This window comes from Chrysochloris asiatica, unplaced genomic scaffold, assembly GCF_000296735.1.
Source record: "Chrysochloris asiatica unplaced genomic scaffold, ChrAsi1.0 scaffold00113, whole genome shotgun sequence".
In the NCBI taxonomy this organism is placed as follows: Eukaryota; Metazoa; Chordata; class Mammalia; order Afrosoricida; family Chrysochloridae; genus Chrysochloris; species Chrysochloris asiatica.
The window spans coordinates 3,257,566-3,279,583 of record NW_006408631.1 but is presented as its reverse complement, the minus strand read 5'-3'; the positions used below and the strand labels follow the sequence as shown (position 1 = coordinate 3,279,583).

At 41.0% G+C, this 22,018-nt stretch overlaps 1 protein-coding gene across 1 annotated transcript in view; it reads right to left on the bottom strand.

Annotated features, from left to right (window-relative positions):
• Nucleotides 1-14,340, bottom strand: part of SLC33A1 (solute carrier family 33 (acetyl-CoA transporter), member 1) — a 44,346-nt gene extending 30,006 nt beyond the window's left edge. The window contains exon 1 of the mRNA XM_006867953.1: nucleotides 13,104-14,340. Coding sequence (XP_006868015.1) covers nucleotides 13,104-13,878 — 775 coding nt within the window. The 5' untranslated portion in view covers nucleotides 13,879-14,340. The remainder of the gene's footprint in view (nucleotides 1-13,103) is intronic.
• Between the last annotated feature and the right edge of the window lie 7,678 nt (nucleotides 14,341-22,018).

Sequence of the window (22,018 nt, the reverse complement as noted above, 5' to 3'; positions counted from 1 at the left end):
TTTAAAATTTTCTATTCATAAATTCTTCCAACTACAATGGTCAAAATCTACATCTAGAACTTACATCCCTACCAATAGCATGAGAAAGAACAATAAGTACAAGTTAAACAGGTTTTAGCATGCTTCTAATTACTATTTGTGGACAAGATCATTTCTAACTTTGAGTATAAAATAACAAGTACACTTGAAAGAAGGAAGTAGTGACAATGAGTTATTCACAGAGCATTAACTCTAAAGTTTCCTGCAACTCAAATTTTTGTTGTTAAGTGCTTTGAGTCATTTCTGACTCATACCAACCCTGTATAGGGTTTCCAAGGAGCGGCTGTTGAGTTTAAATCGCTGACCTTAAAGTTCAAGCCAACCTTTCAGTTTAGTTCATTTTCTCACAATTCCATATGAGGATCATGTAACTCAAATAGAAGAATGAAATCTCATTTTCAGGAAGAGAGGTTTAGTCACTGCTAGAAATTGTATTAGAGTCCTGGTGTGGCACTGTAGGTTAATGTGCCAGACTGCAAAGCTATTTGAACTACAAGGTCGGTGGTTCAAGCTTAGCAGTTGCTCTTTGGAAATCCTATACAGGGTCACTATGGGTCAGAATAAACTCGACGGCACTTCATAACAACAGAAATTATATTAAGATGTTTTACACATACGCAATTGTCACAGAACCTGACTAGTGAACAGACTATTGCTAGTGTTTATTACCACTGCTAGAGAACATCCACAGTTGGACATAAGAGCTACACATTATTACCAAAACTAATTACGTTAGTATTTTAATTTTGATTCATGTATTTTGTCAGCAAAAGTATTATGATATTGATAATTACGGTCTCAAAGCATTTGTCACTGATAAGGGGAAGTGGGGGGAAAAGCAGCAATGAATTTGTGAGCTATGTTTGACCATGTTCAAAAAGACTTCTGTGAACCTGGGTTGAGAGCTGGTTGGCCAGAAGTATGGCAAGACCTGGGGACTCCTGGGCCCAGAGACATGGCCACAAAGGACTAGAGCGGAGAGTCTGGTATTCAAGTTTCACAAACAGGATTTTTAATCAAAGATCTAAAAGATAAACTAAAGACTAAATATTCTGAAGCAGTTACTGAAACTTACGTAGTGATTTCATGAATGCAAAAACTAAGAGCATATAACTATTCACTGGTAACAAGAAAAGGTTACAAAAAGCTACCATCTTAAAAAAAAGCTACCATCTGAGTTAAGTCAAGGGCAAAACATATAACAACTCATTTAAATCTCAAAATCACTCCCCAGAATAAGAATTATTGTTCATAGTTTATATACAATTAAACAGCATCACAAGCCAGAAACATCAGAGGTGAGATACTGAAGCAAGTAAACTACCCAGATATTTTACTACTGACTGAAAGGGTGGCAATTCAAACTCACTCAGATGCACAAGGCATTTTGTTTTTGAACAGTCACAGCCTTGAAAGCCTATGGAGCACTTCTACTTTGCATACCTGGGTTTTGTGAGTTGGAATCAATGTGATGACAACTAACACTACCACCACCACTCAAATGTTCAGATCTGCCCAGAGCAAGTAAGCTCTCTCTCCTATCAATGCAGATACTCCCGAGGAAAAAAAGGATCACATTTTAGTTCCAACCAGGAGGCCTGGAACATAGAAACTGGACAAATCACTGCTTTAAACTAGCCACTTAAAATATTTACTGATGAAGATCAAAGAGCACAGTCTTCGGTATGGATTCCATATCAATGTAAAGAAAACAAAAATCCTCACCACTGGACCAATAAACAACATTCTTATCAACAGAGAAAAGAATGAAGTTGTCAAGGACTTCCCTCTTGGATCAACTATCAACACTCACGGAAGCAGCAGTTAAGAAATCAAATGACATATTGCATTAGGCAAATCTGCTGTACAAGACCTTTTTAAAGTGTTGAAGAGCAAAGATATCAGCTTGAGGACTAGGGTGCGCCTGACCCAAGCCACGGTATTTTCAATAACCTCATATGTATGTGAAAGCTGGACAGTGAATAAAGAAGACCCTAGAAAAATTGATGCTTTTGAGTTATGGTGTTGGAGGAGAATACTGAAAGTACCATGGGCTGCCAAAAGAACTAACAGATTTGTGTTGGGAGGCCAGGATGGCCAACCTTCATACTTTGGACATATTTTCAGGAGGAACCAGTCACTGGAGAAGGATATCATGTTTGGTAAGGTGGAGGTTAGAGAAAAAGAGGAACACCCCCAGCGAGATGGACTGGCAAAATGGTAGCATCAATGGGCTCAAGCATGGCAACAACTGTGAGGTTCGCCCAGGACCGGACAGTGTTTCATTCTGTTGTGCATAGGGTTGCTATGAATTGGTACCGAGTTGATGACACCTAACAACAACAAACATATTATGGAGTAGAATGCAAAATGTCCAAGAACTTTTAAGACAAAATTTGTCATTGTTAAGTGTTGTCGAGTTGGTTCAGACTTATAGCAACCCTGTATAGGGTTTCCGAGGAGCGGCTGGTGAGTTCGAACCACCAACCTTACAATTCAAATAGACCTTGCAGTCTAGTGCTTACCCTACAGTGCCATACGAGGACTCCTATTTAAGATAAAAATAGGAGACTTTAATTTTTTTTTAAGTTTTCCCAGCAGTGACTAGGCTCTCAGACTCAATATGGTGTAGTTTCCTTCTCTCCCACCATCATAAATAGAAAACTTTGAGAAGCACTGTCTGATACACCCATATTTGGCTCAGGTCAGGTTCTTTCTTCTTCTAGTTTTTACTCATATAGCATGGAACTTAACTTTAGCAGAATCACCAGCTGTTTTACTAAGGTTAAGCTGAGAGAAAGATTAGTCTGGCGGTTCCAATAAAGATTTACAATGCTGGAAACACTGTCCTATAGAGTCGTTGACAGTTGTGGGTTGTTTTTTATGTCAGTGGTAGGAAAACAAACTGTCCCAGCTTCTGCTCTAATAAGCTTTCCTTTCATCTCCTTGCTTTTGCCACAGGTTTCTACTTCAAAGACAATTAGAGCATAAAGGAACTTTAAACACCCACCATCTGGTCCAATGCTCTCACTTTTACAGTGGAGGAAACTGAAACAGAAATAATAGTCTGTATCCAGCCCTGAGTCACCAGCTGAGTCTTAGCAGTAACAGACCCTTCTTCTATTCCACACATTTCTACCTGAAGCATTTGCCCAAAATATTTCTATTGAAGAAAACTCCCAGAAAATGCTGTTTGGATTATATAATAGTCACATTCCATTTGGTGGTTAAGTACATTAAAGACAGTATGTAAGACTCCTGTTGGTCTGGAGATGAGAGAGAGAAGATGAAAGGCTGGTTGGTCCAAAGCGTGGTAAGACCTGGGGACACCTGAGCTCACGGACCAGGACATAGCCATGGAGGTCTAGAGCTGAAAGTGAAGCATCCAACTGAAATGAAATGAGGGGAGATGCACAAGAACTTCCATACTTGCAGATAGTCCCCATTTGACCTAGCCTTGATGGCTTGACAATCAGAACTAGACTAGAGCATGATTTAAAAATAGTAATAATTTTTGATAAAGGAAACGAGGGTAAATTGCTACAATTTGATGAACTTGACCTATATTCATGGAAGTAGTAGCTCAAAATACCAAGAGAGAGGGAAGGAGTCTTCACATGAAGTATCAATGCTATCCCCTCTGGACACAGGGTAGACAGGGACAGGCAACTTAGACATTGGCTACCTAAAATGAGGGGGCTATAAAGGCACAAAGTGACTGTCTTACAAGATTTCAAGAGGGAGTATAGTTTAAAAGTGTGCAGGAAAGATAGTCCCCACTAAATAGCTTTCATCTGGTCTACATGGGTCTGGTGAAAAGAGATGGGGATAAGATTCTTATGATTAAATAGTAAGTAACTGTTATCATGATAAATTGCGGGTGTCACAATTGTAAAGGTAGACGTTTTTTAACAAAAATGGGGGAGTAGTTAATCTCACAGTCCAGAACCAGATGACCCTAGAACCATCAACGGAGAAAAACACAAGCAGAATACGGGACCCTATCCAGAGAAGCAGCGGCATCAGAGATGGAGGCAGAGATGGGGACATGGTGAGAGGGAACAGCTGAGGACTATAAATTCATGGAATTAGAGGGGCTGAGAACTGGCACCCAGGAGGCAGGCTTGCAGAATGTGCCCTTCGGTGGCTTAAATTATTATATATGCCTGAGTATTTAAAAAAAAAAAAAGAGCTAAAATGAAGAGAAGTACTGTTAACTGATAGTACAGGGAGAGGATTATAATCATTGTAATGAAACAAAGTATACGATTTGTTGAATATAAAACTGATGATCTGCCCTGTAAACTTTCACTCAATTCACAATAAAAACTTTTTTTAAAAAAGAAAAAAGGGCAGTATGTAATACAAAAATGGAATAACTACAAAGTAACCGTGAAATCTTCCTAATTCTTAGTCTTCTTAGGCACTTACCAACAGATTATTTCATGAACTCAGTCAGTGTTTCCTACAGGGGTAGAAGAAATAGTTGTGTCTTCAACAAGGACCAGATGAAACAGCTGGTTTGCTAACAAAAGTAGCAAGAATACAGAATAACTGTATCACTCAGACACTGCTGGTAGGAACAGAAAATGGTACAGCCTCTCTGGAAAATAGTTTGCCATTTCCTTTCAAAACTAAAAATGGATTTATCACAAGACTTAGCAACTGTACTCTTCAGCACTTACCACAGACTTACCAGCACATATTCGTAATAGCACTATACATAACACTTAAAAATGAAAACTACCCAAATCCCCTTCAATGAGTAAATGGTGAAACAAACTGTGGTTTGTCTAATAACCAGAGTAATACTCAGCAATAAACAGTTACTGATGCATACAACTTGAATGAGTCTTAAGGAAATTATAATGAGTGAAAACAGCCAATCCCAAAAGAATACCCACTGCCTGATTCCATTTGTATGATACTCATGAAATAACTTAATTATAAAGATACAAAACAGAGCAATGGTTGGCAGCTACTAAGGGTGGGATTGTTGTTGTTGTTAAGTACTGTGGAGTCGGTTCTGACTCATAGTGACCCTGCACAGGGTTTCCAAGGCTGTAAATCTTTATGGGAGCAGAACACCTCATCTTCTCCAGTGGAACCGCTGGTAGTTTCAAACTGCCGAACTTGAGCTTAGCAGCCTGATTCGTAAATGAAGGTAGAGTTTAGCATCTTGGTTTGGTGTTTATTACACAAAGCTAAACATACAATAAAATTGCATAGTGTGGCTGCCAAAAGAACCAATAGATCCATTTTGGAAGACGTGCAGCCAGAAAGCTCCTTGGAGGCTAAGATGGCCAAACTTCATCTCTCATACTTCAGACATATTGTCAGGAGGGACCAGTCTCTGGAGAAGGATATCATGTTTGGTAAGGTGGAGGGTCAGAGAAAAAGAGTAAGACCCCCAATGAGATGGATTGGCCAAGTGGCAGCATCAATGGACTCAAGCGTGGCAACAGTAGTGAGGTTGGCCCAGGATCGGGCAGTGTTTCGTTCTGCTGTGCATAAGGTTGCTATGGGTCGTACTGACTCGATGGCACCTAACAACAACAACATATACACATACAAATGATTGCATATACGAGAAGGCTTCAAAAAGTTTAGTGTCATTTTCCACAACCATTTTGAAGCCTCTCTGTATACCAGGTGAACTCTGAATTAGGTCTATGGAATATACTAATGTCAATTTCTTGGTTTTGATATTGTAGTAACTTTATGTAGGATGTTTCCAGCTGAAGAGGCCAGGGAAAGGTGGTTAGGACTTCATTGTACATTTCATGGCAACAGCCTGTGAATCTACAATAATTTCCAAATTAAATGCTTCTTAGTTTTGTTTTTTTTCTTTAAATGGGCATTTTTTTTAAATGAAAGATTCTAAGACTGTACTAGAAACATGAAATATTTAAATCTCAAATGTAAGACAATCAAAAATTTAGAAATCTTTATGCATGTTGGCATCACTTATTCTGTAGCTTTAATTAATGATCACTGGACTTTAGCTTCCAGGAATTGTATATTCAATTATGAAGGGGCAGAATGAAATTAAAGAACACACATAAAATATAAGATATACCCATAATTATTTCTAAAATAATTATTTTCTAGTATTGCTGTACAAGTGGGTGGGTGACTTTGAAGAACAGAAATTTATTTTCTAACAGTTCCAGAAGCTATTAGTCCAAATTCAGTACATGGCTCTAGGTGGAGGTACTTCTTTGTGTATTTCAGCTTTCAGAAGCTATCAGCAATCCTGGTATAGGTTATTAGTTTCCATTGTCTGTCTTTTTTTCCCTGTGTTTATATCCTGTGCCAATTCTGCTCTTTTTATAACTCAGAAGTGATTAGATTCAGAACCCGCATTACTTAGGTATGAAGATAATCTAATTGACATAACAAAGAAAACAGGATTTTCAAACAGGATCATACTAACATGTATGTTGTTATGTGCCATCCAGTTGGTTTTGACTCAGAGCGACCCACAGGGTCTACTCAAAGGGTTTCGGAAATGAAGCTGGTGGGTTTGTACTATCAGCCTTGTGGTTCCAAGTCCAGTGCTGATCTCACAGCACCACACCAGGAGATTTCAAAACATATTTTGAGGAGACAAAAGTTAATCTAAAAAAAAGGCAAAATTAGGAATTTCTTATTTTTAATTTTTAATCCTCTAGGAACTGAACATTTCCTGGTATTATGTAACTCTATTTTGTTTTCTCAAAAATACTTGTTTTAAGGCACACACTATAAATGGAAGTAGGAGATTACTTGTAGTTAATAGGTGCCTGGTGTGGTACTGTAGGATCAGAACTAGAATGAGTTCAAACCCACCAGCAGCTCCTTGGAAACCCTATACAGGATCGCTAAGTCAGAACTGACTGGAGGGCACTTAACAGCAACAAGGTCTTATGATTCTCTTATTGCTAAGTTTACATAGTAAAGGCTAGTTCAATTGACCTTGAATTAAGTATCAACAAAATGAGAAGTAAATTTCAGAATAAGAGATATATCAAAGTAAATCAAATAATTTTGAAGTTTACAAGTGTATTTTATAAATTGACTTTTCCACACAAAAGCACACAGTATACAGCCACCACCACCATGGTTCACTACTAAACAAAGAAAGCACAAAGTACCATTTTTTCCCTTTGTTTAGTTTAAAAAAGAAAAAACAAAACAAAACATTTAAGGCCTTCCAAAATATCTAATTCCCCTAGAATCTGTGAGCCTCAGTAGTCTTCCACTTATTTTACTACTAGAGGCCTAACATTTGAATCAAGCTCAAATTTTCTTTGCTTATGTTGACATGGAAGATAAACCATATATATGAACATGTTCCACTCAAGGCCAAAGGGAGCTAAACAGAAGGATTTGATATCATACATTTTGCATATTTATCCACAGGTCAGCTTTAAAAATAATAGGTTATTTTTTAAAGAATACAGTTTACTTTTAAATAGTTATATAGCAAAGTTGGAGTCATGGTGTGGCGCTGTGGGATAAAGGAGAGGCTGCAAGGACAGTTTGAACCACAAGATTGACAGTTCAAACATACTAGTCACTCCTTGGAAGCCCTATACTGGGTTGCTGAGATGTATTTGACTTGACGGCACTTAACAACAACAACATAGCAAAGCTGATTTTTTTCTTTTAGGATACAGTTGCATGAATTTTAAAACATGTATGATTTCATATCACTATCATAATCAATACATGTAAAGTGGAGAGTCAGAGAAAAAGAGGAAGACCCCCAACAAGATGGATTGGCATACTGACAGCATCAATGGGCTCAAATATAGCAATAATTGTGAGGTTGGCCCAGGATTGGGCAGTGGTTTGTTCTGCTGTGCACAGGGTCGCTATGTGTTATTACCAACTCGATGACACCCAACAACAACAATCATAATCAAGATAGAGAATAGCTCCATCACCCCCAAAAATCCCTCATGTTAACCATTTATAGTCATCTACTACAAATCCCCAACTTCTAGCAACAACTGATCTGCTCTCCATCCCTACAACTATAGATTTGTCTTTTTGAGCGTATAAGCTAATATTTTAAGGCTAAATATGGATACTATTAAGGAGCTCTGATAGCATAATGGGTTACGCATTGGGCTGCTAATCTTAAGGTCAGCAGTTCAAATCTATCAGCTGCTCTATGGTTGAAAGATTCACAGCCTTGGAAACCCTATACAGGGCCACTATGAGTCGGAACCAACTTGACTGCACATAACTCCCACCTCTATCACGGATGCTATTAACATATTACAGCTTATTTTTAAATAACTGATCTGTTAGAAATGAATCAATTCCTCCTAAATTCTAAAAAACATATGTATATGTAGTGACTATATGTTAATGGGAGTCCTGGTGTGGTACCATAAGATAAGCACTAGACAGCAGGGTCAATTTGAACCAAAAGGCCAGCCATTCAAACTCACTAGCTGCTCATCGAAAACTCTATATGGGGTCACAATGAGTCAGAACCGACTCCATGGCACATAACAACAACAATGTATGTTAATGAGTACTGCTTCTGAAAGCAGGGCAGAGAAATGTGTGACTACATAGGAATTAATGGTCCTGCTTCCTAACTGATTCAAAGCATAGAGGCCCTTATAAAAAAGATTTTTACTATTATCACCACAAATTTAATTCATAGCATCAGTTATTTTCTTTGACTGTTATATGTGCATTCCTAGCTATATACAAACTACTTTATAAGCTCTAATTGTATCTTTAGCTTTATTCCAGTGTCAAACTATCCTGGTCCCTACTCCAAATCCAAATACTATACCCTGCTTCCTATCAGATCACTTTTTCTAATTATGATTGTTACCACTTCTAGAGCCGAGGGTCTTGACTAGTCACTCACAGGCTGGATCAAGCCAAAAGACACACTTTACATGAGCGTTTAAGTGTTTTTAAGGATCCCTCATGGTGCAGTGGGTTAAGTGTGAGGCTGCTAGCCACAAGGCCAGCAGTTCAAATCCCCCAGGTCCTGCAAGGAGGAAAATGAGGCTGTCTGCTTCCGTAAAGGTTTACAATCTTGGAAACCTTAGGGAGCAGTTATATTTTTATTTGTTTACTGTTTTAAAAGTACAGGAATAAACAAAAGAAGAAATTCTAGTTTCTTTTGAATACTCTTAACATCAGGTAATCATGGGATCCTGTTTCCATAAGGTAACAATTTACTGATGTTGAAACTCCCTGCTTTTTTAGCTAGGCCTGGGCTTCTTAGGTTAACTGTGTCCCCTCAATTCCTGTACCAGTTCACTTGACCTATTTACATCACCCATCTACTCACTTTGTCATTTTGGTTTACAAACCTCATTATGGTTCCTTGTAAGCCAAAAATCAATTCCCAGGTCTTATTCATCATACTGTAACACCTATCTCATGGCTAATCCCAAACAGGCCCGCTGAGTAAATGAGTGACATGGGTCACTTTAAAACAAACAAACAAACTTCAGTCTATCACTTCCTCTGCACATCAAGCATTCCAGGTATAGACTGGTGTTTTTTTTAGATATCAGCAGTCAGAATGCTCCTTTTGTCTTATGGTGGTGGTGGTGGTTATGTGTCATGGAGTTGGTGCCAACTCATAGCGATCCTGTATAGGGTTTCCAAGACTGTAAATCTTTACAGGAGCAGAAACCTTCACCTTTGTCCTGCAGAACTACTGGTAGTTTTGAATGGCTGACCTTGAAATTAGCAGCCTGACTTGTAACCACTACACTGAGCTCCTTTTTGTCTTATAGAAAAGGTCAATTACCACATAGTATATTAGGCGGGCTGCGAGCCGCAAGGTCAGCAGTTCGAAACTACCAGCTGCTCCCGTAAAGATTTACAGCCTCGGAAACCCTGTACAGGGTCGCAATGAGTCGGTATCAACTCCACAGCACATAACAACAACAACAACAATATTAGGCCTCAAGGTTTTTCTTGACACTTCCCCCTCAGTTTTCTACCAAGTGCAGGAAAAACACCAGATAAGGAATCAAGAAGCCTAAGCCGTAGGTAAAGTTCGTGGAACAATTCCAATATCTTTTAATACCATTTTTCTTTTTATTACCTGCTGTTTATTGTTGGTAAGTGCCATCAAGTCAGTTCTGACCAGTAGCAACCCTGTATAAGATTTCCAAGGACTGGCTAGTGAGCTTGACCTGCCAACTTTGCAGTTCAAATCAACTTTGCAGTCCATCACATTAACACACAGTGCCACACCAGGACTCCAGGACTCCACTTTTATTACGTAAGCAACTGTATTTCCTTAATATGTGTTCTCAAAATTCCTCAAAAGCACTATTTTTTTCTCATAGTATTAATAACGAGCCCTGGTAGCATAGTGGGTTACAAACTGAGCTAACCAAAAGGTCAGCAGTTCAAATCTACGAGAAAAAGATGAGGCTTTCTGCTCCTGTAAACGATTTACAGCTTTAGAAACCTGATGCAGGGTCACTGTGAGTAGGAACCAGCCCCATGGCATACAATCACCACCACCACACTATTACTGAGTACCAAAAAGTACAAGGCTATAAATGTGATAGATACAACCCTAAAAAAGGCAAATGAGATGTAAGATCCCTTAATTTACTAAAATGTCTTATTAACCAAGCTCAACAGTCCATTATAGTTTTAAAAATTACAAAGTAAGCTATTTTTAAGTCTCCTGAAGAGCAAACTTCAAATTCCACAGACTAAACGGATTTCAAAACAGCAAATAAGTCTAATTAAAAACTCAACAAACCCAATCTTGATCCACACATTGGAGAATGGTTGCAAATGAACAGGTTCTGAATTCAATCAACAGCATTCTCTGGGAAGATGTCTTATGAGAAAACTCTTAACTAGTTAGTAATTTAGTTTCCATGGTGTTGTTAAGGCCGTTGAGTCAGTTCTGACTCATAGAGACCCTGTATAGGGTTTCCAAGAAGAGATTGGTGAATTTGAACTGCTGACCTTGCAGTTCAAACCGACCTTGCAGTTCAGTGCTTATCCTATAGCACCACACCATAGTTTAAGTCTTTTTCTAGGAAGATTCCATATTAAGTACACCATTTCATTAGTCCTCCTTGGTGATATCACAACTCCAAGATAAAATGAAGAACAAACGAAAAAGCAACAAGATGTCCATAGGATATAATCACAAAGTATAGACAATTATGCATAGAATAGGAATGGGAATACCCAAGTTGGCACTGGGAAACTAAGAGGACGTTTAGTTTTGTTTAAATCTCAAAACAAAACCACCCAAATTCATTTCAAGACTCAATACTTGCTGTTGTTGTTGTTGTTGTTGTTGTTATGTGCCGTGGAGTCGGCTCGGACTCATAGTGACCCTGTACAGGATTTCCAAGGCTATAAATCTTTACGGTAGCAGAAAGCCTCATCTTTCTCCTGTGTAACAGCTGGTAGTTTCGAACTGCTGTGAGATTAACAGCCCAGCTTGTAACTACTATGCTATAAGAGCTCCTTACACATATTTTGTTGTTGTTGTTGTTAGGTGCCATCAAGTTAGTACCAACTCATAGTGACCTTATGCACAGCAGAACGAAAACACTGCCCAATCCTGGGCCAACCTCACTACTGTTGCCACGCTTGAGTCCATCGATGCTGCCACTTGGCCAATCCATCTCGCTGGATTTTAGGGAAACCTAAAAATCTTATTAGGGGTTGGAAAAAACCCTCAGAAACCCTTACAAAGTTATGCAGAGGAAAGGAGAAATTCTATAGACTATATATTCAGTTAGTTACTAAATAAACATTAAGCTCCTTTCATTGCAATTGAAAGCATCCTGGTGGCACTATGGGCTAAGCATTGTAATGTTACTGCAAGGTTAGCAGAGCAAATTTACCAGACGCTCGCATGGGAAACAAATAAGGCTGTCTGCCCTATAAAGATTTACCTTCTTGGATATCCTACGGTGTTCTACTCTATCCTATAGGGGGTTGCTAGGAGTTGGAATGGACTCAAAGGCAGTGCGTTTGGTTTTTGGTTTACAACAACTAAAGACAATAATTCGGTTACAACTTTTCTTCTGTACCACTTCTCAAACTCAGTCTTTACAATTACTGCTTCAAGGACTTTGAATATCAAGAGGCTGTCCTACACTTTTTTCTATTTTTCAGCCTCAGTGCATTTTCACCTAATGTACTACATTCTGGAATACCAATTCTCCACTTTATGAAATCTTACCAATCAAGAATAAGTGCAAAGCCTGATACCCATAAGCAGTTAGCATCTGGCAATTCTGAGCTCTCCTGAAACATTCATCTCCATTTCTGTGTGCCATCAAGTCGGTTCCAACTCATTGCAACCCTGTACAAGGTTTCTGAAAAGCAGCTGGTGGGTTTAAACCACCAGCCTTGAGGTTAGCAGTCCAGTGCTTATCCTACAGTACCACAACACTCTGCCTTACTTACTGTACATTCTAGGAATCCAGCCACTTGGTTGGCTCAATGTTTGAATGAACAAATCCTGTTTTATTATCCAGAAGACTAGGTGAGGACATAAAGCTAGAATTCTCAACTGGATAAAGTCAATGGGGAAATGGGAGCCATCAGATTCAGGCTGAGTTCCTATTTTTAGGTTATTGTTGTTAAGTGTTGTGATCAGTTCCCACTCATAGTGACCCTGCATAGGGTTTCCAAGGAGTGGCTGATGGGTCTGAACCACCCACTTTGTAGTTAGCAGCCCAGTGCTTATCCTACAGTGCCACACCAGGGCTCTCCTACTTATTTAAATATGCAATTGTATATTAGACAAATGCTGACAGATCCCTACACTCAGAATTGCTTTCTATTACACATGAACACTCTTTCTGCTGACTGTGGGGTACTGAAGAATTAGGATTGCTGCAATGTCATTCTGGCTTTAGTAGCACTTGAAACTTCAAAGAAGCCCACTTTAGCATAACAGAAAACTTACCTTGTCTCTTTTCCCATAAAATTATTTCCACTAATTTAAGTAATGAGCTCTCCTTCAACATCACATACTCTGTCAAAGGATTCATAACCATCAAACAAACTTAAACAGCATAACAGTTTAAACAAACTACCTGAAAGGGTAACGATTCCCCTGGGTTGTGGCTGAAACCGCAAATATTTGTTACAAAAGTCAGGAGATTCAAGGGCCAAAAACAAAACATTGCCCAAAAAGTAGCCCGCTGTTTGGCCCACTGAATTGCAGGTAGAAGCATAGCCCACGTTCTCCCGGGATAACATTGTTAACGCCCAACCATCCACAGCGATGTCCTGAGTGGCAGCCAGGAATTCAAACAAAAAGAATGTCACAGTAAGGGCAATCACGTCGGGGGTTCTGCCATCGATATTCCCGAGCAAAAGGTCCACCTGCGTGGATAAATAGATCATGAAGAGTCCCAGTGTGTACTGTGTAGGGACAAGCCAAGATTTGCGACGACCGAAGTTTCTGAAGTAGACCGCATCAACTAACGGGGCCCAGAGCAATTTGAGACTGAAGGGCCAAAAGACAAAACTGAAGAAAGCTTGGTCTTTATAACTAACATTTTTGCTCTGCAAAATGAGTGGGATACTTCCCGCCAGGCCCAGTGGAATGCCCTGAAGCACGTAAAGAAAAAGTAGCAGCAAAATGCTACTTAGTTCAGCCCTGCAACTCTGTGGGACTTTTGAGACGTCACCAGTGCAGGGATCCCGCAGAAGAGCTTCTCTGTCCCCTTCCGCTCCCACCAAGTCCGGATGGTTGTCATCCCACACACCTGGCGGCAGAGGACCGCTCTTCATATCCAGAGACTGTGTGAAAGTCCCTGGTCGTCGTTGCCGACTACTGTCCTTGTGGGAGATGGTGGGTGACATATCAGAGACGATGCAGAGCCCTGTCTGCGGGGGACCTGGGCTGAGCGTTTTGGTTCCGTCTAGGTAGACCCAGGTCCAAGACTTGCCCTGTGGACCAAGGTCTTGGTGGTTCAGGGAAAGAGGCAAAACGCGGGGCTATAAGTGTACTCCTTAATGCGGCCCGGAGTGCTGAAGCAGCGAGCCAGTCCCCTGGCTGGAGGCCCAGGCGATGCCCGGGCAGGTGTCCCTTGGAGCAGCGTAAAGAAGCCTAAGGTCGTCTTCCGGGTAGCCGCACCCGGCTCGGGGCTGGAAGAGGTAGCCGTGGTGCAACGATGGAAACGGACCTCCAACTGCAGCGGGACAGAGCCTCCAGTCTCTCGACCCACTTCCAGCTCCAGCCGCCACCTAAACGACAGTGAGCACTTTTTCAACGGGACTCCAGGGGCACTAGACAACTTCCTGTCTCCCGCTTCAGGAAGCGGTCCTTTTCTCAAAGGGGTCCCTTCCCTGCCTCCAGAGCGAGCCAATCAGGACACGCTCCAGGGGCCGAGTTTAGGAACGAAGCTTAAGAGGAACCCGAAATCCCAGCAGCAGTGGCTTCCGGGGATTATTAAAGCGAGAGCACCAAGCTCTGGGATGGGGCGTGGCGCCATGCGAGCTCGGCCTCTGTGAGCGCATGCGGCCGTCTGGGAAGCGTGGGCCTTGGTCATTGGGTCTTGAGGGCACGTGACTGCATTTTGCTTAAGCCCTGAGCGGGTAGTTAGTTGTGTTGGTAAAAAGAAATATTTGCTATGCCTCTGCATACCTAGAGCTGATAGAAATGGTGGGGAGGAGATAGATATGTTTCCGAAGTTCCCACATCAGGTGTCAGGGAAATTTTGTGTCCCCTCCCACTCCAAAATCAGGAAGAGCCCTGGCAACCGAGAGAAGCTTGTGTTTTATGGGTTTTAAAAAGGGAAATCGTAAGGAAACGGTATTGTTGCTGTTGTTAAATGCGGTCGAGTAGATACCGACAGTATCGAGTTTCCCAGGAACGGCTACTGAGCTTGAACCATCGACCTTGCGATTCAAACCCACCTTGCAGTTCAGTGCATGAACTCACAGCACCACACCAGGACTCGGAGGTAACGGTTTTGTTGTTGTTATGTGCCGTGGAGTCGGTCCCGACTCATAGCAATCCTGTACGGGCTTTCCGAGGCTGTAAATCTTTACAGCAGCAAAATGCCTTATCTTCCCGCCTCCCTCCCCCCCCGGAGAACAGCTGATATTTTCAAACTGCCGACCTTGGGGTTCGCAGCCCGATTCGAAACCACTACACTACCAGAGCTCCTTTAGGTAACGGTATAGTTGCCGTGTAATGGTCTGTGACAGTGAAAAACCGCACGGGGAAAATAGTTATCACCTTTGACACTGATGTCAATATTCAGAGACTTAATTGAGTATTGATACCCCGGAAGACGGAAGCAGAAATCTTCCAGATGTGTCTCCCAGAAGGAAAAGGATTTATCAGTGATTTAAACTGAACAGCCTCTCCTCGGAAATCCTATACAGGGTCGCTATGAGTCAGAACTGACTTGACAGCACTTAACAACAGTAGGGTTTTGGGGTGTAGGGGTAGACGCCTGAGGAATTTCAAAAACTTTTGTTGCTTTGTTTATATCAAGTCCCACTGGTCGTTCTGGACATGCTATCTCAAACAGGCACTGTTAGCTTTTTCTCAGGATGTCAGTGGTATTCATAAGAAATGTGTAGCTGTTTCCCTTCCTGGGAAGAAATTATCTCAAAAAAAAAAAAAAAAAGAACTATGACATTTAATATTTAATTAGGGAAGTGCTGCCTTCTAACTATAGTATAGCTAGCTATTTTGACTGTCAGGACTCCTGGTGTGGTGCTGTAAGATCAGCAATGGATTATGAACTACAAGGTCGCAAGTTCAAACTCACCAGCTGCTCCTTTAAAACCCTACTCAGGGTCCCTATGAGTTGGAACCAACTCTTCGGCACTTAATATTACGACTGCCTGGATCTCGTTTTACTTTGGCCAAGCTAAAACTTTCCTGGTACCCTTAGTTTCTTACTGTTCTAATTTCCCCCTTTTGTTGTTCATTTTTCAATCTTGGGAAACAGGATATTGCTTCTCTTTGGCTGCTTCCTCCTGAACAGGGGTGATGAGAAACTAGTGTAAATTGGCATAGTCAGGGAGAAGGGCCTGAGTTATGAAAACTAGAGACACCTTTTTTGATTAGTTGGCAGACATCATCTGTTCATGAAACAGAGGGAGTACTCTAGTAGGGCAAAAACTTTACTTGCTTGGGTAGTATTAACTGCTCTCTGAGTCACTATTTTTACTGACAGGGACAAACATGGTGAGCCTTTCAAAGCCTTTTTAGTAGACAGGGTTAGAAGATACTGTGTCAGATAAATTGTGTATAGCTACTTCCATTTGGTGGAAGCTTTGGTAGCGTTATGAGTTGGGCTGCTAATCTCAAAGTTAGCAGTTCGAAACTACCAGCCATTCTGCTGGAGAAAGATAAGGCTTTCTGCCCCTGTAAAGATTTACAGCTTCAGAAACCCTATAAAGAGTCACTAGGAGTCAGAACCAACTCCACAGCACCCCACCACCATTTCCACTTGATAAATTTATAGTCCCAGGATGGCAGTTTAGAGGAACCATTACCCAAATTCCCTTTCTTTTAAAATGGGGTTATATATTTTTCCTCCCTTTTTTTATCGTGATGTCACTCACATTTCCTTTTGCCTGGCTTTTGAACAGTGAGGGGTGAATTTGAGTAGGAAAAGTGATGGAACCCAGGATGCGTTTTTCTACAAAGGGCATTCTGGCCAGACACTGGCCCAAGTGTAGATGGACTCCTTGGGATGAGGGAGCCAATTTGAAGGATATGGCTTTCTACTATGTAAAAAAAGTATATCCTGGAGTTGCGCATAAGGACAGGTTTTTACTTAGAGTGTCTGGAAGATTGAGGTTCACTGACGTCAACCATGGGATTTGCAATGACTGAGTGTTGTCGTTAGGTGCCGTCGAGTCAGTTCCGACCCATAGCGACCCTGTATAGGGTTTCCGAGGAGCAGCTGGTGAACTTGAACCACCAACCTTGCAGTTCAAATGACTTTGCAGTCTGGCTCATTTACCCACAGTGCCACACCAGGACCTCAATGACTGAGTACAGGAGGGTGAGGCTACCCACTATTGGTGGGTATTTTAGGCAGTACTTCCCATCTTGAAGGAGTAACCAGATTCATGAGAGCTAAAAGAAGGAAATAGAAAACTAAGAAAAAGTATTGAGTTAATGGAGCACACTGGGTACTGGAAGGAGCTCTGGTAGCTTAGTGGTTACAAGTTGGGCTGCCAGCCACAAGGTCAGTGATTCGAAACTACCAGCGGTTCTGTGGGAGGAAGATGAGGCTTTTTGCTCCCATAAAGCTTTACAGCCTTGGAAACCCTGTACAGGGTCACTGTGAGTCGGAACCGACTCCATAGCACCATCACCACCACCACTGGGTACTGGTTGTTGTTAAGTGCCACGGAGTCGGTTCTGACTCATAGTGACCCTGCACAGGGTTTCCAGGGCCGTAAATCTTTACAGGAGCAGAATGCCTCATCTTTCTCCCATGGAACAGCTGGTAGTTTCGAACTGCTGACCTTGAGGTTGGCAGCCCAACTCGTAACCACTACGCTACCATAGCTGAGAGGCTGGTAAATGAGATTGAGGCCGGGGATTCCAGAATAATTAAACACTAAGCCCTAGGATTTTGGGCTGTCCCTAACCAGGGAAGGTGATGGTACATCCAACAATTTTTAATCCCCATCTCCCCTGCCTTTTGCTATGGCTTGAGAAATAGTAACTATCCCTTTAGAGGGCCAGTCCCAGCCATCTGGGATATGTGGCAGCTTCTGTGTTTCAATGATAAAAATTTTGGATTTTCCTCCCCCAAGCAATTTCTTCATCTTGGACTTGGGCTTTCTCATATTTAACACAATAGTTAAGTCTCAATGTCTAAGAGAAACAAATTCCTGAATTAACATGGAGAAGTCTTTGTTACAGCTTTGGGTGCTGTCAACAATGGGACCTTTTCTCCAGGTCCAAGAGTATCTTATATCCAAATGACATTTTCAGTAATACCTCCAGCCCCCGGGTCTTGCTTTACCCATTTAACTGGCCCCATAAAAATAAGGGATGACACCACACATGGGAGGGCTAGAGTATCTCTAACCCTCAGTTTACAGGACCAGAAGATGAGTGTTTCTTTTCCTAAATAGACTTTTTTTAAAAAACATGAAACAGGAATAACTAAAGAGCTAACAAACAAGCTATCTTATCTCTTAATAAATTTATACTTAAGTCCAATTATGGAGGTATAAATGAAGGAGTCAATACTTGATATCTTTTTTGTGGGTGCTGGCCCTTCTATACCTTAAATTGTATGAAGGCTGTGGAGAGAGGAGTGTCCTAGGGGGAAGACATTTAGAGAATAGTAAATAGTGATTAAGGTGGGACCAAGGAATCCTGGTGTGGTGTTGCAGGATAAAGAACTGGACCAAAAGGTCAGTTTGAACTACAAGGTTGGCAGTTCAAACCCACCAGCCACTCTTCAGGAACCCTGTACAGGGTTACTATTCGTTAGAACCTACTTGACAGCGCTTAACAACAACAAGGGCTGACAGTTACTCACATCCATGCTTCAGGAATGGGCTCTCATATCCTAATTCATAGGGTGCAGTTTCAGCCTGCTTCTAGGGGGAACTGTGATTCTGAGCAGAATGAAGGGAAGCACCTGACCCCAAGTGAGATTAGTCCCTTGGCAAGGTTTTTCCGGGGCCTTCTTTAGGGTGAGATTAGTCTTCTCATTTTGCCTACTTGATTGGGGTCTCTAGGAAATGTGCAGCTTTTATTTTACTGGTCAGTTCTTGAATCTCTAGGCAGTTGTTCTCTTGAGATCTTCAGGGGAGTACTTAGGTGTGAACATCTTTAGTCCAGTGTTACGTTTAGAGGCAGGATCTGCAAGGATGGGAACTGGGTAGTTTTGTTGGTGCAATGGTTCTCTTTGGCCTTCTGTGGTGGTTTTTAGTGATATGGGCTATACATGATCGTCACTGTAGCTAGCTCTTGATGGCTTTTAGTTTTTAGTAAGTGCAAAATTTCTGAGATGCATCTTCTCTCCTGCTGAGCCTCTTTTTCAAATGACCCTGCGTGCATGCAAGACAGAAGGAAAACCCTGGTTAAAGCTATTAGATCTGCCTTTCATACAGTCAAGCTAACCGTCTTTTTGCCATTCCATTTAACTGTTTTGAAAGGTAAGCTATAGACCTTTTTGGAAGTCACTTCAAGACTGGGTGAGTATTCTTAGTCCCAGGCTCTGCAATTCATGTACAAATAGGTTTTCAGGGCTTTCTTAAGTCAGGTAGTTCTAAGGCAGACACTACTATCATCTTGGAGTCCTGGTGTGGCTCTGTGGGTTACTACTCTGGACTACAAAGTCATTTGCAAGGTTGGCGGTTCAGTCTCACCAGCCGCTCCTTGGAAACCCTATGCTGGGTTGCTACGGGTCGGAACCTACTCGACGCACTTAACCATTACAGCTATCAGCTTGTCCTTGATCTCATTAAAGGTTTTTTGGCATTCTGGAGTCTACTCCAAATGGAGTTGTTTTTCTCCTCTCAAAGTCTGTAAAGGTTTTTGTAATTCAACCCCCTTTACAAAGTTCAAAATTTTGAGAAACTTTCCCAAGCTACCTCGGGGAGCTGGCTCTCATCCACTGGATTTTAATGTTTTTTATTTTTTGTCAGCCTCTTCTTTGGCTTGTTTTAAAATTATTTGCCATGTTTTGGTGGTGAGCAAGCCTTGAGGTGGAGAAGGGAGAGTGGATAAGCTAGCATCCATAGGCCCCTCTCTCAACAATACTAGTGGGGACTTCTCCTATGGGGAATTGTCCTGTCGGGTCAGCGGTACTACTTGACCGAATTGCATATCTTCCAGGTATGAGAGTGAGAGGCCACACTTTCTGGACTGATAGAGTGTGTCTCCGAAGTTCTGGGAGAATTAAATTTCGGTGGAGCAGGAACTGGAAGCTGGTGCTGTTTTTGGAGCTATGGAATGCAGAGGCAGGGTAAAGGTCTCCCATCCCTCCAGAATTCCTCTTCAGAGGAGTCAGGCAGCACTGGCCTAGTCTCCTCTACCTTTGTCTGTTTGAGTAAAGTATTTCTATTGAACAGCTTTATTCTGATACATGAGAGCATTGTGGTTCCATACAATAAGCACCAGACTGCAAACCACAAGGTCAGGTGTTCGAGCCCACTAGCTGATCTATGGGAAACCCTATACAGGATCACTGTGAGTTGGAACTGAGTCAGCAGCACTTAATAACAACATTCTGATATAGTGACAAACACCTAAATGTCTGGGATTTTATCTTTCCCTGTCTTATGTAAAGCTCTTTATAAAATAGTCTGATAAACGAGAAAGACAAAAAAAAAAGTCTGGGCCACGTTGTTCTCAAGCTGAAGGAATATTGGAGCCAGACAACATTATAAAAAGATAATTTTTAAATATACATTTTAGAAGTACCAGTTTTACTCTCAAAATTGCTTTTTCTTAGGTAAAACACATTTTCAAATATTTAGTCTAAACTATTTGAAAAGGTTTTACTTTTAAAGTTGCTATAAAATTTGTTGGGAGTCCTGGTATGGCTCTGTAGGTTAATGAGCTAGACATCAAAGTTGATTTGAACTGCAAGGTCGGCAATTCAAGGTTACCAGTCATTCCTCAGAAATCCTATACAGGGCCATTATAGGTCAGAACTGACTCAGCAGCACTTAACAACAACATCATAAAATTTATTAAAATGAATTTACTTCATTAACTTCTTATAATATTCAGACTTTTTAACCAGCAAGCACTCATTTGTCTTTAAAAGAGTGATTATTAGCCCGGTACAAGAAGCAGTTCTTAGGAAAACATTTAAGATTTTTAGATTGTTGTTGTTGTTGTTGTTGTTGTCAGGTGCCATCGAGTCGGATATTACCTTATGAAAAATATTAGCTGTGGTCTTTAACTTGATATAAAAACAGAAGCTTAGTTAGACACAACAAACTCTCAGAATTAAACAGAAAGATTATACTTAATTTAAAGCTTAAGCTTATAAAACACCATATAGATGTATGAGAACCCAGTTTGTTTTGTCTATATTAGCTATTTGGTGTTATCAATCCAATTGACATTGTGGCCATGCAACATTAGGGGGACACTTTATTATTTTTTTCCCTATAAGTTTGATTGTCAATGAAAAATTCTCAATTAGGATGCATCTGGAATGTTTGTCTGATTACCCATTTTTAGCCTGCACTCACATACACATTTAATTAAACTTAGGTCAAAATTAGAATGAAAACAGAACAAAGCCAGTTAATTCCTGGGCTTTCTTGTTGTTGTTGTTGTTGTTGTTATTATGTGCCATGGAGTCTGTTCTGACTCATAGCCACGCTCTACAGGGTTTCCCAGGCTGTAAATCTTTACAGGAGCCTCATCTTTCTCCTGCAGAACAGCTGGTAGTTTGGAACTGCTGACCATGAGAGTAGCGGCCCGATTTGTAACCACTATGCGGGTAAATACATTCGTAGAAATGTCTAGTCTACTTGAACAAAAGCACGACCTGACAGCATTTACCCTGCTTTGTCTTCTAAGAATTTTATGGTTTTAGTTTACAAATTGGAGTTCTGATATAACACTGTAAGATAAAAATCTGTTTGAATGGCAGTGTCAGCTGTTTAAACTCACGGGCCACTCGAGGAAACTCTATGGTGGTGGTAGGTGTGTGCTGTCAAGTTGGTTCCGACTCATAGCAACCCTGTACAGGGTTACCAAATGTAGAACTTTGAGGGAGTAGAATGCCTTATCTTTTACCCAAGGAGTGATTGGTAGATTCGAACAGTTGACCTTGAAGTTAGCAGCCTCGTTTGTAATCTAGATAATTTTTGTTGCATGGAGGGGATTGCAGTCATGGAGATGAAACAAAGTGTATGATTTCTTGAATATAGAACTGATAATCTTGTCTGTAAAACCTTCACTCAATTCACAATTATATATATACACACATGTTTGTTGTTGTTGTTAGGTGCCTTCGAGACGGTACCGACCCATAGCAAC